Consider the following 13,729-nt stretch of genomic DNA (forward strand, 5'->3'; position numbering starts at 1 on the left):
TGGTTCTGCGGCTTTTGTCACCGAAATCCGTGTATCTACTGACCTCGTTGGGCAAGGTATTCTAAGACCAGGTTTAGTAAGCCTCTGTTTTGATGATTCAAATCGACAAGCACAGGCTACTTGTGGATTGGAATTAGTCTTGAAAAGCCACTTCGGTAGATTTGGCAGAGACTTTGTCTGAGTGCGTCTACATTATTATAAGAATTTCTCATCAGTAATACTAATGAAACGTAAAACCAAGTAGGGGGTTGATCCAGTTGAAGAGTGATGCTCTGGGGCTAGAAAAAAGAGCCCCATATATCTTCAACATCCAACAGCAACAGGGTCCCAATTTGTTGGAGGAACGAAAAAACTGTGCTCTTCAACATGCACGGAACACTTGAGGCTGTAAACAATTTTTACACCACTTCAAAATTAGGGGACAGTGATTCAGCCTGGTTTTTGACGTTTTTTGTTAGTAATGAGTTTATATTCCTCAGAACTGGTTCCGTGCCTTTTACAAATGACTACCATACTGAGTCGGGGAACCACAGAACGAGATATGGTTACTAGCTTCAAGCCAACTCATAGAAGGGCCAATCCCAAAACAAAGCACCTGCGAGGTGAACTGTATTGCATGTATGACCTACACATTAGACCCTCCGAGCTTCATCTAGAGCCTAAACGTATAATGCCTCAGTATTTTTCAATGAACAGGACATGTAGCGGACGCCCAAGCTGATTAGCGCATAAACGTCCACTGTCTCCCTCGCGATTTGTTTTTGTTCAACATGTCACAACTTGTATCAAGAAACAACACCGTGACGAATCCAAACTTCGGTCAACAACGGGTTCTGTGAACTCGTTAAAGGCATAACATGTTTTCACATTTTTTCATGGTCCACTCAACATAGGTAAGAGCAGAACACGACCAACCGACACTCACTCGGGACAACACACGTAGTCGATACACTCAGTATAACGGCCGACGCTCGGACAACGATGCTCGTCACTTCACACAGCACCTTGACCTGAGTCACTTCAGGCCTACGCACGACTCACTGTGCGGGGAAATGTCTGGGCTCAATATCGTTTGGAGTGAACGACAAGAAGCAGGCCAGACCTCAACACGCTCGGTCAAGACACCCTTTCAAAACAACTGCACCCAGCAAGCCTCAGCGTCGTCCACTGCAGAACTCGATAAGTCCCTTTTTGTGTGCAATCCGCTTGTAACACATAGTCTCTGCTGATCACTGTACATAATCTGTTTATTATTAGTGTTGTCCACCTTCTGACACAACCCGTAGTAAAATCCATAGTGCTGATAGACATACTCATGCATACGTCATAAAAACACGATAAGTAATGTAGTAATGTAAATAGTAGGGAGAATATAGTTCGTCCAATTTTCAGCGCAACCTATAAGTTGCTTTCACGGGCATCAGTAAACAGTACTCAAATCAGAACAGTTTGGGCATATGAACTAATTGATGAAAAATATAAACAAGCTAGTCACTAACTCATCTGAATGGACTGCGATCGGAAAGCGTTCCAATAGTGGTGGAGGTAGGCCGAATTCTGGTTTCTCCACATGAATCTTCTTCAAATACTCCCGTTGGTTTAATATCTTAACGGAGAGGAAAGAATAAAAGTGCGCCATCACAGATTTTCTTGTTAACCCTAGCGACAATGTTTCACAGAGTACAACTGAGTATTGTTCTTATTGACTGAGCGTTTGAGAGACGAATGTGGCATATTTTTGTTGGCCTTCCGGTTTGAATGTATGACAAGGTCAGATAAAATTCCTTCCCGAGTTAGCGCAAATAGGTATCCTAAATAAATGGCGATGTATTCTTGGCCTCAGCCATTTAGCAAAATGCACTCATATTGCTGATTGGTGGCCAAATTGGCTAATCACCTGTCATCCGTCTATACTCTAGAACCATACGTCCGGAACCACCACAAAAGATTCCAGGGCAAACGCGATGTTTATTGGGCACCTCCTCAACTGCTACTTTGTTTTTGATGGTCTTCGGAAGTTCGGGAATCCACGAAAAAATTTCGCTTCCGTTAGAAGCCACTTTTATACCGAAAAAATATCACATTCTCATGAACGGTTCATTAGACGCAGTAAAAGAAGATTACACCAAAAAATCTCTTTATCATCGAAAGTCTACGTAGTTTTTCATGCTGTGGACTGCATCATCTGCAACATATGAGGAGAAGGATACAACATCCCCCAGCTTGTTAACAGTTATGATCAGTCGAGTTCAAGGTCTCTTCCGCCCTGTCTCTTAGAAAATTTTACATTTCGACCATTCAGATAAAATCCGGCGAAACCTAGTTTCCTTTGCAAAAGTTACAGCATTATTCGCTTTCGTGGGGATGATTGTGAAAATAACCATCCTCCATTTACTAATTGCAGAGAATCCCTACTCTCATGGGTCTGGGATCTTCTCAATATATCATCAGTCACGAACTTGAGAGGGATGGTTGGTTCAAGAATCTTGTTGTCCTTAATTGATGTAGGCTACGTTGCGAAATACCGCCGTCAATTAACAACTTGCATGGGTGGAAGGTGGAAGTAATGCTTTAGATGTACATGTCATCCACTTCAGAATAGGTGTTGAAATACTAATGTTCTGCCCGGATCTCACCTACTTCCTCCACTTCGAAGTAAATTTATTATGTTCATTAGTACGATATTCAAGATATCTTGGGCTGTCAAAGAGTTTTCAGCAACCTTGTGAGTAGTTTCCTTTATGAAACTATCCCACGATATCTCGAATATCGTACCAACAGGAACATGGGGCGACCTATGTGAAGCACGTTCACCTGAAGACTATCACAAACAAGAGACTTAGTTGAGCCTCCCGTGAAATGCAAATTGATATGGAACTGAGTGTATTTGCCAAAAACTTCATCTTATTTTGTAAAAATCCTTGAACACTTAACCAACTCAAGTAATCGAAAGCCATGTTGAGAGTGAAACAAACCCTCGCTGTGATTCTTGTTTGTCCAATGAAGCTACCATTTGTTTTCTAGTGGCCTGCTGTAAAAGAGCCATGGTAAACTCTCTTCTTCAGTCAGTTCAATCAGAGTCAGCCGACTGCTTTCTGTTTAAAGTTCCGGACAGCATCCCATTTAGGAGGGATAAAGGTATTCGCAGTTAATATGTCATTCACCGGCTGGTAGTTAACACCTATAATCAGTCACAGGGTCGCCATATAATCAGGAATATTGCAACCTGAGTACTTGATGAAGACTGCTCAACCTACTTTGGAAGATAGTGTGTAGTTCGATTGCATCTAACTGTTTAGACGTTCGCGAGTAATTGTTTTTTTCCTCATGAACACCTGTCCACGAAGCTGGCAACTTGAAAGATTCGCACACAGGCTGGATAAGCAAAAAAGTCAAGTAAAACCATTGAGCCCGCCAATGGAACTCATGCCGATGGTGATTCGTAGACCGGTCAAAGCCTGCTGCCAGTATCTTGTCTGTCGTGCTTCCTTCGCCTCACATGTTAATTATATGCCCGAAGAACGTTTAGAGCGTTATTTGGCAGGTTCAAGATGTAAGTTAGTATTGGATACGTACTGACTGGCAGACCGTTCCCAAGGGGAAGAGAGGTTTATGGGTTCATCGCTTCAGAAGGGGATTGCAAACAATCGGTGGTTTTGTTACAGGTTTAGTTAACGCATGGTAAAACGTGCCACCCGTATTCGTCAGTTGATACCATTCAGTCTGGGTAAAGCGGGCATCCGAAACAGCCTGTAAACCGCTCTAGTACCCTCTGTTTTTTGGTCCACGCGTAAGCCAGGTGAGTGCTGTGTCAAACTTATCCATGAGTGTAGATGTTTTAAAAAACAGCTGTTCAGACCCACGTGATAAAATCCGAATTTTCAGGTCAGTTGGGTGGAACCCTCTCAAAGATTACAAAGACAAGGGAAAAACCTGGAACACCATTGTCGTTTGGATTTGGTTTATCGTCTTCAGCATTCATAGTGATGCAATGAAAACCTCAACCGATTAAAAAGAATTAGTCGCACCGCCACTTCTTGTGTGAATTAAGCAGCATCCCGTGATGAACTGTGCGATGCCTCTCAGTTGGATCATTTCGACTAGAGTTTCCTGGCCGTTGAAATATCAAATTACGTCATCCGTATTATAAAATTTTCCTTCAGATAGACACTTTCATTTGGAGAAGTGAGACCGCCAAGATTGCAACTTATACACCTCAGTTAGTCGACTATTTTACCGTTGACGCACTTGGTATAACACCTAGCCTTGTGGGTAGAAGTGCAAGCCACACATCATTGTCAACGACAGCATGACATCAGTGTTTAACACTGATGCTTTGCTGCCGTACAACAATGACTTATTTGAAAGCCTCATTGTGAAGAGAATAAAAACTGGGTGGAGAAATTCATAGACAAACGCTTTCTGGGTTAGGCCATTTTTTTCTAGTTGATTTCACATGATAAGGGACGCTCAAAATTCACCGTTATTTCCTGTCACCTGAAGTGCTTTTTGCGGTGAAAATTTGGTACTATGTTGGGACAGAAGCTACAGAATGTTGTATTTCAGTTCATCAGACCTGGCACTTCAGGGTGTGCAGTGTTAGCTGATGCTTTACTATATGTCCGGGGTGTTCGGGCTGCAAACAAGTGACATGTGGTCACAATTTTGGAATTTACTACCGGTTCTGGATAATTATAGTTCACTTACCTGGTGGTTCAAAATACAACGCATGATTTCCGTTCTTTGCCGCAAAATTGCACACTCATATCGGTAAGCCAGAACAAAGTATGATTCATTCAAATCCAGTCTTGGCCTCTGGTACATTAGATTGGTCATGATTTGTGCAAGGCGTCTTCTACTGTCCCTGGATATGATGTGACCATAAACTTCCATGTACACATCCATGAGCTGAAGTAGAACGGTGAGTAGTGGAAATGAGCTCCGAATTTGTGAACAGTTTACTTTAAGAAAGCATCCGTCACTGTGTTGAAACTATTTGTCCAATGATGCTTATGATCACATGAGAAATACCATACAGGTCAAAGATGAACACAAACAAAGATATTGAGACCGACAGACTGCACAATAACTTTCTACAGATTATTCAATTGTTGGATCATTGCATTACGGTATATATCCACCAGCCAGTTGTGTTGTTTAGACCTTGAATCTTTGATTAGGTCTATAAAGTAGACTTAAGGCTGGATATATCTTATTCTTTGGCTTAAACGTTTGACAGTCACTTCCTAATCTTAGTGTGTGGATACGACTAGTTACCATTACGCGTTAGTACAAAATGCTGTGCACTGTTGTATATATCACTAGTAGGTTTTTTTTAGACAAATTTGGTCGAACCGGACTAACAGGTCTGGTCGCATTCATAAGTCCCCCTTGATATGTTGTTGCGTACGTGAAAGACATGAGCAATTATATTTTCCCTGAAAATGTGCCTTGTGCTCACCCCATCCAGAAATTTCAATGGAGACTTTATTTTGTTAGTGGCATCGTTGCGTGCGGAAAAGCGGAGAAGAGACACCGTTCAGCCGTTTCATTGCGATTAGGAACTATCAGCTGTGCGCACCACATGAAAATCGAGGGCGTCTGGAATTCGCGAGCTCTGAACGAGTAGCTAGAACAATTGCTCACTCGATAGCTAACGGCTGAGTAGAAGTGTGATTAACTCGCAGTTTTAAAGAATCTTGGGACTCACATGGCCAGTCCATCGAGTGACGGCTTCTCAGAAGAAAGAAAGATTGGGACTACGTCCTGTGCAAGAGTGAGTTAGCCACACTGCTTATCAGGGGATAGCACTCAAGAGGCTTTCGAGCTCCAATCGACCTGGACATACGCACTACATATTCATAATAAGGCCGAAGAAGATGTAATGCTTCTCGGCCTTTCCACACAGATAGACTTCACTCACAGGACGTGACTTCCATGGAAAACTTCCAAATCCCCTCATACTATCAATATCTAGCATTTCGTCTAAATTTGACTGGAGCAGTAAAAACTACCATTCAGATCCAGCTTACAAGCTGGATCAAGCTTAATGTTCAAGCTTCAGGTAACTTCTGTCTATTCTGAGGGAACAGATTGTAAATAAACTATTGAATTTGAGGATGAAAAATTAGTAACATCATCCATATGTGTCTTGCACTATGCCAAAGACGCTGTATTACATTCGGCTGATACTTCATTCGAACTCGTCATAGATTTGTTAGGCGAAATGACCAGCATCTGGGCCGTTTCCACTCAGCTGCTTTCGAAACATCTGGTGATTGTGTAAGCAGGAAAGTCTGAGATGGCGTTTAAAAACCATCTGTCTGACGCTACTAAACTAGATAACGCATTATGTTTCCTCAAGTTTTTCTCAAGTTCGAGGAATGCACAGCGGTCTCCTAGGATAACATTAGCTCTAGGGTGTACCTAACCGGACTCCATAGTCCGGCCTCTATGTGTGCGTGTGTCTCTAGTCTATCCAAACGCAAAAGGTCCCGGATCTAGTCAACAAGTTCTGTAAATGTAATTCAAACCTTTTGCTTTGCCTGCTGGAATGCACATTCGTTGATCCATATGTCGTACAATACACCGAAACGATCAACATCCCGATGCGCATACCTCGCAATATCCAAGTCGCTCGATTGGGCCTAAATAGGAATGAAAGTTGAATAGAGTTTATAAAGTGAAACGCTTGGAACAATGATAAAAGGTAGAGTATTCTAGGTGAATTAATACAGACAGCAAGAAATTTTACCTAAAGACACTCACGAACTCATGAATTACGGAAACATGCCTACAAAGATAGTTTCACTTACCTTCTTGAAGAGCATCAGTGATTCGACAAAATTCGCCTTTTCGTGTTCTAATGAATCAATGATCATGGAGTATTCATCTGACCACTAGTCACGAAACTGCCAGAATATTGTTGCAAAATGGTCCAAACCATTCGCAGTTCGTATTCTGGCTCAGGTATTTCAATGTCCACCGACTGAAATCACAAGTTTCCGCGTCTTTGTTTCCATAGTCATGAAACCGGCACGCAGTTTCAACCACTTTTTTCTTCAGCACAGGTTAGCAAATTCTTAACTTAGAAAAAATGAACTTGAAAAATATCTGTACAAAACATTGGTACCAAAATAGGAACCCCGCCAATTTCAAAGAAACAAGGAGGACAATTAATGAATCCGTGAAGAACAAAATTATCAAACACTGTAACGACCTTGATTTGGACGTTGGGTCCCAATGAAACCGAACGCCTGGAATAATCCATTCAATGTGGCATCATTAAATAGGACATCCTACAAACGTACACACGTACAGCAAACCTCGAATTTTCAGATTTATGGGATGAGTGGAAAGACTCTACACCTGGGTTGGAAACTCCCCCAGGTTGGGACACAGGATAAGTGGCACACTTCCCACCGACCTCTGCACACGTGTCGAAATTTAGTTGGAGTTCTTCTTCCATTGCCTAGTAAGGACTGTTCTTGGTATGTCGAGGATCATAAAGAAAGACCCGGTGATCATGACACATATGCACACGGTCATTCAGTTTTCCTGGTACTAATGAGTTATCAGGCGTGAAGCGGCTCTGTTCTCATCACGAATGTAGAAACCTTAAGCTAATATAGAAAATTGTGTCATGTGGGCTAGATTCCCATAACAAAACAGTGGTGGTGAGGTGAATGGTCAAGAACGGAATAACTTGGTAGGCATTATTAATGGGCTCTGCTTAGTATCACAGAACAACATTTTGTGTCTTATTCGGAGCCCACTCATCCTCTCCCATGGAAACTGGGCAGAAAGAGGTGAGCTTGGTCACTTAATGTACTGGAATGATCGGATTAGAGCCTTCGTTGATTGAGCTAAAGATATGCCAAGTTACATGCTTTGTGTCAATCCCACTACATCACAAGACGTGATAAAGAAGCTAGAGGATAGCGGCACCCCAAATAATGTTCCAAAAGTCAGGAGTGAGACTCCATTTAATGACGTTCGTTACCATTGGGGACAGTTTCAGCAGAGCACTCTCTGAATAATCTTCGGAAACAAATTTTAAATCGTACAATTGAAAGGAAGAAGGCCTTCACTGCGGAGTTGTTTATTAGAAAATGCCAACTGACCGGTTAGAGACTATCGGACAAGGAAACAAAACTCTCATTTGCATCTTATTTACAAAAACTGGACATCCATTTTCTCCTCAAAGCGTCTTCTCGGACTTTCTTGAATATTCATTGACTCCAATCATTCATTGCTCAAATCCAATAAAATGTTACAAAGCGACTCCACAAACTCCGCAACAGATCTCCCCTTTTCAATAGACGCAAAGCGAAATTCCAAGAACAACAACATACTACTCGTATGTCCCCCCATCAGTAGTATCATCTTTACACAGGTATTCAGTAGCAGTAAAAAGCTGCGGGCAGCGGAGCATGAACATTAAAAGAGCAAATAGACAGACTGTCTGTTTTTTGGAAAAGCATTTGTTAAAACGAAAAACTGAATCACGTGATAATTCTTTGAAAAAGCTCACCTCTTGATTAACTCCTTTTTTCTTGGTGTTTGAAGACATCCGAGATTGACGGTCTCTCTGGATAAATGCCGTAGCCAACAAGAGTAAGTCTTGCTCCAGCTTGCTAGAAGTGTAAAATTGAAACACTGCTTGAAATTAGATGAAGATTCTCACCTGTATGCTTGTCCAATGAAAAAGATGCCATTCCATTCCTAGAGCTTTTCTGTATGCTCCAATGTGATCCAATGTGGCTGGTCAGCATGATCTCATCTGTCCTCTGATTGGTGTGAAAATCATGAGCCCCTTTGAGACCGTGTCACGCGTTATACACATGAATTTGGAATACAAACACAACGCATCAGAAGTGACACGGTAATTTAGGCAAGTTCAGGCATCACATCTGCACATAGTGTAACAGACACACACGCAAGCCATAGGGCATGTATGACTCTCACACCAACAACATAATTCATGACTGTGTTGTGCCAGTAGTTTCGATGTGTCAGTCACCCGTTCCTTGATAAAGGCCACCTCGGCAATCGTCGTGTGTGGTCACCATAGTTTTCACAATAAAACAACGGGTTACAGCTCCTGAACTCGTTCATTTCCTCCGAAATCACTTCGGCGATTACGTATCAATGGGACCGGTCTCCTAAAGACTATTTTCATATCTGTGAAGTGCTCACTGAGTTTAGTTACCAAGCCCATCGAACAAATCAACTTCAGGACCCGAGGTACTGCCGTTCTGGTCCAGACTGCGGCAAGGCAACGAAGGTTGGAGATGACTTAGCTATGTAGTCGTCATGGTAGCGTCGGTAGTCGAAGGTCAGCGCTGAGTCACTTCGTAAGCACACTGAGAGAGAGCTCTCCGCCTCTGCATTATCGATACTGCCTTACATGACATTGACAAAAGACGGCAAATGCAAACATGGTAGAAATTCAAGAAAAAAACGAAAGATATTGTGGCTAAAACGGTGAACGACATTAACAGGTGTCGTAATGAGACGCGGACCCAGTGGTTAAAATGCCATGCAGTTAAGACTATACAATCGGAATCAGCTTTCTTGGTCCAATGGAACATAGTCGATGTGGAGGAGGTTATCAAATCTCACTTGAAGTCTTCCAAAGCAGCGTCGTAGACTATCCAAAACCCGACTTGATCTCGAACGTGAATACGGCCTTCTTCATGGAAGTAAAAGTCATCGTGATTATCCACTTCTGCGAACTGCATAAATTCGGTCTCTTTGATTCTGATGGGATGGAGGAAAGTGTACAGTGAGGGATACGCAGAGGTTATACAACATGACTAGCAAGGTCGACGGTATATTTTGTCAAGCATTGCCTCCATACATTGGGCGAAAAAATGTAATCCCTTGGGCAGAGTGACATTTAATTTTGTGATCCAAAGAATGATTTCGAATAAGCAACTAGGAAAACTGAGTTCAATGTGACTGTGAATTTATTGAGATTCATCACCTAAAATTCAGTTGGTTGTGTCCATCAACAAATTGTCTCACAACGGCAACACACAGACCAGCTTATCATTCGATCGAACGGTTCCCAATTGTGCATGCAGTTAATGAGTTTGCCAAGATAAAAAACAGAGCGTACATACCTAATGAACTACTAGTTAGGTGAAACGTTTTCTCCGAGGTGTGTACTATGATAAACCGGGCAGTAATGTTAAACGCCAGGGGAAGATGTTGGACAAAAAACTAGAATAAGGATGTCATATTAGCGAAATCCACCCATTTGCACACCAACTTGAGCGTACATACCTAATGAACTACTAGTTAGGTGAAACGTTTTCTCCGAGGTGTGTACTATGATAAACCGGGCAGTAATGTTAAACGCCAGGGGAAGATGTTGGACAAAAAACTAGAATAAGGATGTCATATTAGCGAAATCCACCCATTTGCACACCAACTTGATTTCGACGTGAGACTCACCTGGAACCCAGCGATAGATTGCATAGACGTAATACACTGCTGACAAAGTTTCTGAAAACTATTCGACATGATTTCACATCACAGTTTGCATGACCGAGCTAACCAAAAAGTAGACACTGTTAAAGTGCGACTCATATTCTGAATCATATCCTCTTTGTTCTCAAAACAAATCAAGTTTAACCTTATTTTCAGGTACACGAAAGCGCTGAATTTCAGTAGGACAAGTTGGTAGAAGGTTAGGAATTTCAATGTCTCCCAACCTGGGAGGTCCTCCAAGACAGAGGAGGCAACATGTGGATCACGATAAAGCCTGAGTATTAGCATTATTCTGTGAGTATCCGAATCACCACGCCTTTGTCTGCACTAACTTAGTATGTTCTTCCTTGGTCACTTCGTCAATGATGGTAAACGTGTGACCATGACACCTGTGTGCTGTGAATTTGATTTCGGTCTTGTCTGTGGAATTCTACGTAAGTGAAAGCACAGCAAACTGCAGAAACTGTTTTCACAAGGGAAACTACTCACAAGGTTACTGAAAACTCTTCGACAGTCCACGACCGGTTTCACCCTTCCAGAAACTGTTGTTTACGTCTGGTGAGCCTCATCTACTAATGTTTTATGTGATCCTGCTACACTTGTTTGAGGGCTGTTCATATGACAGATATGAGACTCAAAAACGGACTGAAGAGGGGTCTAAGCTGCGGGACTGGCCGCAGAAGCAAGCAAGAGAATTTCGAATCGGACATTGGAATTGCTTAACCGGTTCGTGTACGCACGTTGCTTGTAGCTTCGTCTTCATAATTTTGAGAGTGATGAAGGCTGAATAAGTCTCGCATCAGCTTTTGATTTATCCATTGAACCAAGTGAATACTGATGAGTGAACAAACTGCTGTACCTGGATGGCAATTGGACCTCCAGGGGGACGTGAATATTGTCTGAGTAAGCAAAATCCGAGACTTTCCTCTGTCCACAAGTTACGTGAAAGAAAAACATGGTGAACACAGGTAATCTTTCAGTGGCTCGGAAGGTGCGTTGAAGTTCGCTAGGAATCTAACCACAAGCGAATAGTCAGAAGTGTTTACTAACTGTTCACCATCACTGCAAAAGAACAGATAATGTCGTGGGTTCAAAGTTTTTACATGTGGCAGTTACAAATCAGAAGTGGTCAGCTCTGATGCGGTGTGCTGTAGACTGCCATCCCTGAACCAGCCGCCTCATCCGGAATTATTGAAGTGTTTGTAGCGGATGAAGAACCACATTCTGTATTATGCATAATGCTTAAAAACATCATAGACGAGAAATCCAGCCGGGTTCCGGGTGAGTCCTTCGAAAAAAACAAATATGGTTGTAAATGAGTGTATTTCGCTAATTTCGCGCAATTTGGTCTCAAGTAGAATATAAGGCTGACGGAAACTTCCACCTGATGTGCCCCAATAAGGGCGACACCGGTCGCATGCTGTCGAAGAATTTCCTACAACATTATGAGTAGTGTATTACGTCTACACCCACAATGTTCTTCTTATGTCATTCAACCCTATNCCCTACAGATGTGGGAATACTCTCAACAATTATCTTCTCTAATGAATGATGCTCTGGTGAATAAAATTTTACAGAAAAGAGCAGACTTCTTGGGCTCGCATGTGATCGATTTTGGGAGAAGTGTTGTGATAAAATAGTCTAGTTGCCATTTAATAAAGCGGACACGCTGGAAGAGTCTGTTTTTTTAATACATTACTCTTGTATGTAACAGTGGTCTCTCAAAGACGACCGTGCGACTATCATATTTTCAAATTATTCCTTCCCACATAATTAATCCACATCTCCACTAACACGGAGTGGTTGGCAACTCTTAGGTTGCATCAGGTAGGAAGTACTGCACTCGTTTAAAAGTCATACGTATTCTTCGGTGAGTGGTGATGTGCGGATGTTAGGGGAGGTCAGCTGACCAAACGAACTTTTAATTGCACAGCAGGTGATAAAGCTGTGACTTGTAAAGGACAGTATTATTTACCCGATCATCATTAATCGTCAGTCATAAGGACAGCCCAAAATTAGATGTCGTTTCTTTTAATATCCTCTCGGTGCTAACTCAAAAGTGTAAGCTGGGGAACTCACACCTATACTATACCAAGCATTCCCTACAGAGAACTCGGAAATCCTATTAATTGGAAATTCTATTCACCGGTATTGTTTCTAAAAGTGCAGTTCATCCAGCTTAAAAGAGGTGACTGTCGTAAGACAAACAAAAAGAGAAGGTCCGAAAGAATATCGATGAACGTATCAATTTGGAATTACAATTCGCATGCATCCGGGGGGAGGCCACCAGAAAGGAATTACAATTATTCATTTACAGCACTATTCAATCTACCACAAAATGGTATCGTAAATAGCGTACAAAATAGGAATAGGGGAACAGGCGGATAGAAGCAACTCCCCTCTACAATCATCACTTTTTTATGCGGACGATGGTCCCGTCATATTTATGTCTTGACTACGTCATAATGATTGCACACAATTTCAGTAGTAACTCCTATTGTAAAATCATTTCTACAGCAACAGCCATAGTATTTGAAGAAAAAAGATGAAAATGTTTCAGGAAGACTTGCCACATCACGACATTTTCTTCAGAGCTTACCCTTTAGTAAGCTTTCCACACTGGTTGATACAAAAGGATATTTCTTCGATAAAGCCTGCCAAATGATGCGTTGTCAAACCAACACTCAGCATTGACAACTATGCAGCCACCGATCTTAGATGTCCACACAAGTACCGGTTGTATTTGCTAAGACATTGTAATGAATTATCATTCTCCACACTAAGCATTCTTCAAACTTGCCATTATTGGAGAGCGCAAGGTCCTCTTATAAAAATCTATATTGTGTAGCAGCTGATCCAAGACTAAGGACAGGAATAAAATGTGAAGTTTTGTGAATAATTAGTAACTAAGACCAAACGAATAAGTCCACAGTTGGACTATTCAGATGGTGTATTTACATGGTCATATTTCCTCACGGAAGAATGAATTTCTGTGAGGCCACATTGATCGAAAACTTGAGCGCCCCCCTAAGTATAATTATGAAGATATTAGTAGTGGGCTGAGAGCCGAGCCCAAACTCAAATGACCAGTTCGGTTATTGATTTCAGGGCTTGCTCNCGACAGTTGTGGGGTCAGGAATGCCTCCCACCAGTTAGGCCTGGTTTCAACGGGCTTGCCACTCAGCTCATTTTTTGATAGCAGTTCCCATGATCACACTTTAAGAACAGTTCA

General features: G+C 42.0%; 1 protein-coding gene across 1 annotated transcript in view; it reads right to left on the bottom strand.

The window, feature by feature from the left end:
* Positions 1–13,729, bottom strand: part of T265_02675 (hypothetical protein) — a gene marked incomplete at both ends in the record, with an annotated part of 77,549 nt that overhangs the window by 45,199 nt on the left and 18,621 nt on the right. Inside the window, 5 exons of the mRNA XM_009166977.1 lie at positions 1,500–1,606; positions 4,708–4,908; positions 6,534–6,647; positions 8,534–8,636; positions 9,625–9,762. Of these exons, the coding sequence (XP_009165241.1) occupies positions 1,500–1,606; positions 4,708–4,908; positions 6,534–6,647; positions 8,534–8,636; positions 9,625–9,762 (663 nt within the window). The remainder of the gene's footprint in view (positions 1–1,499; positions 1,607–4,707; positions 4,909–6,533; positions 6,648–8,533; positions 8,637–9,624; positions 9,763–13,729) is intronic.

Source organism: Opisthorchis viverrini, assembly GCF_000715545.1.
Source record: "Opisthorchis viverrini unplaced genomic scaffold opera_v5_34, whole genome shotgun sequence".
Taxonomy (NCBI): domain Eukaryota; kingdom Metazoa; phylum Platyhelminthes; class Trematoda; order Opisthorchiida; family Opisthorchiidae; genus Opisthorchis; species Opisthorchis viverrini.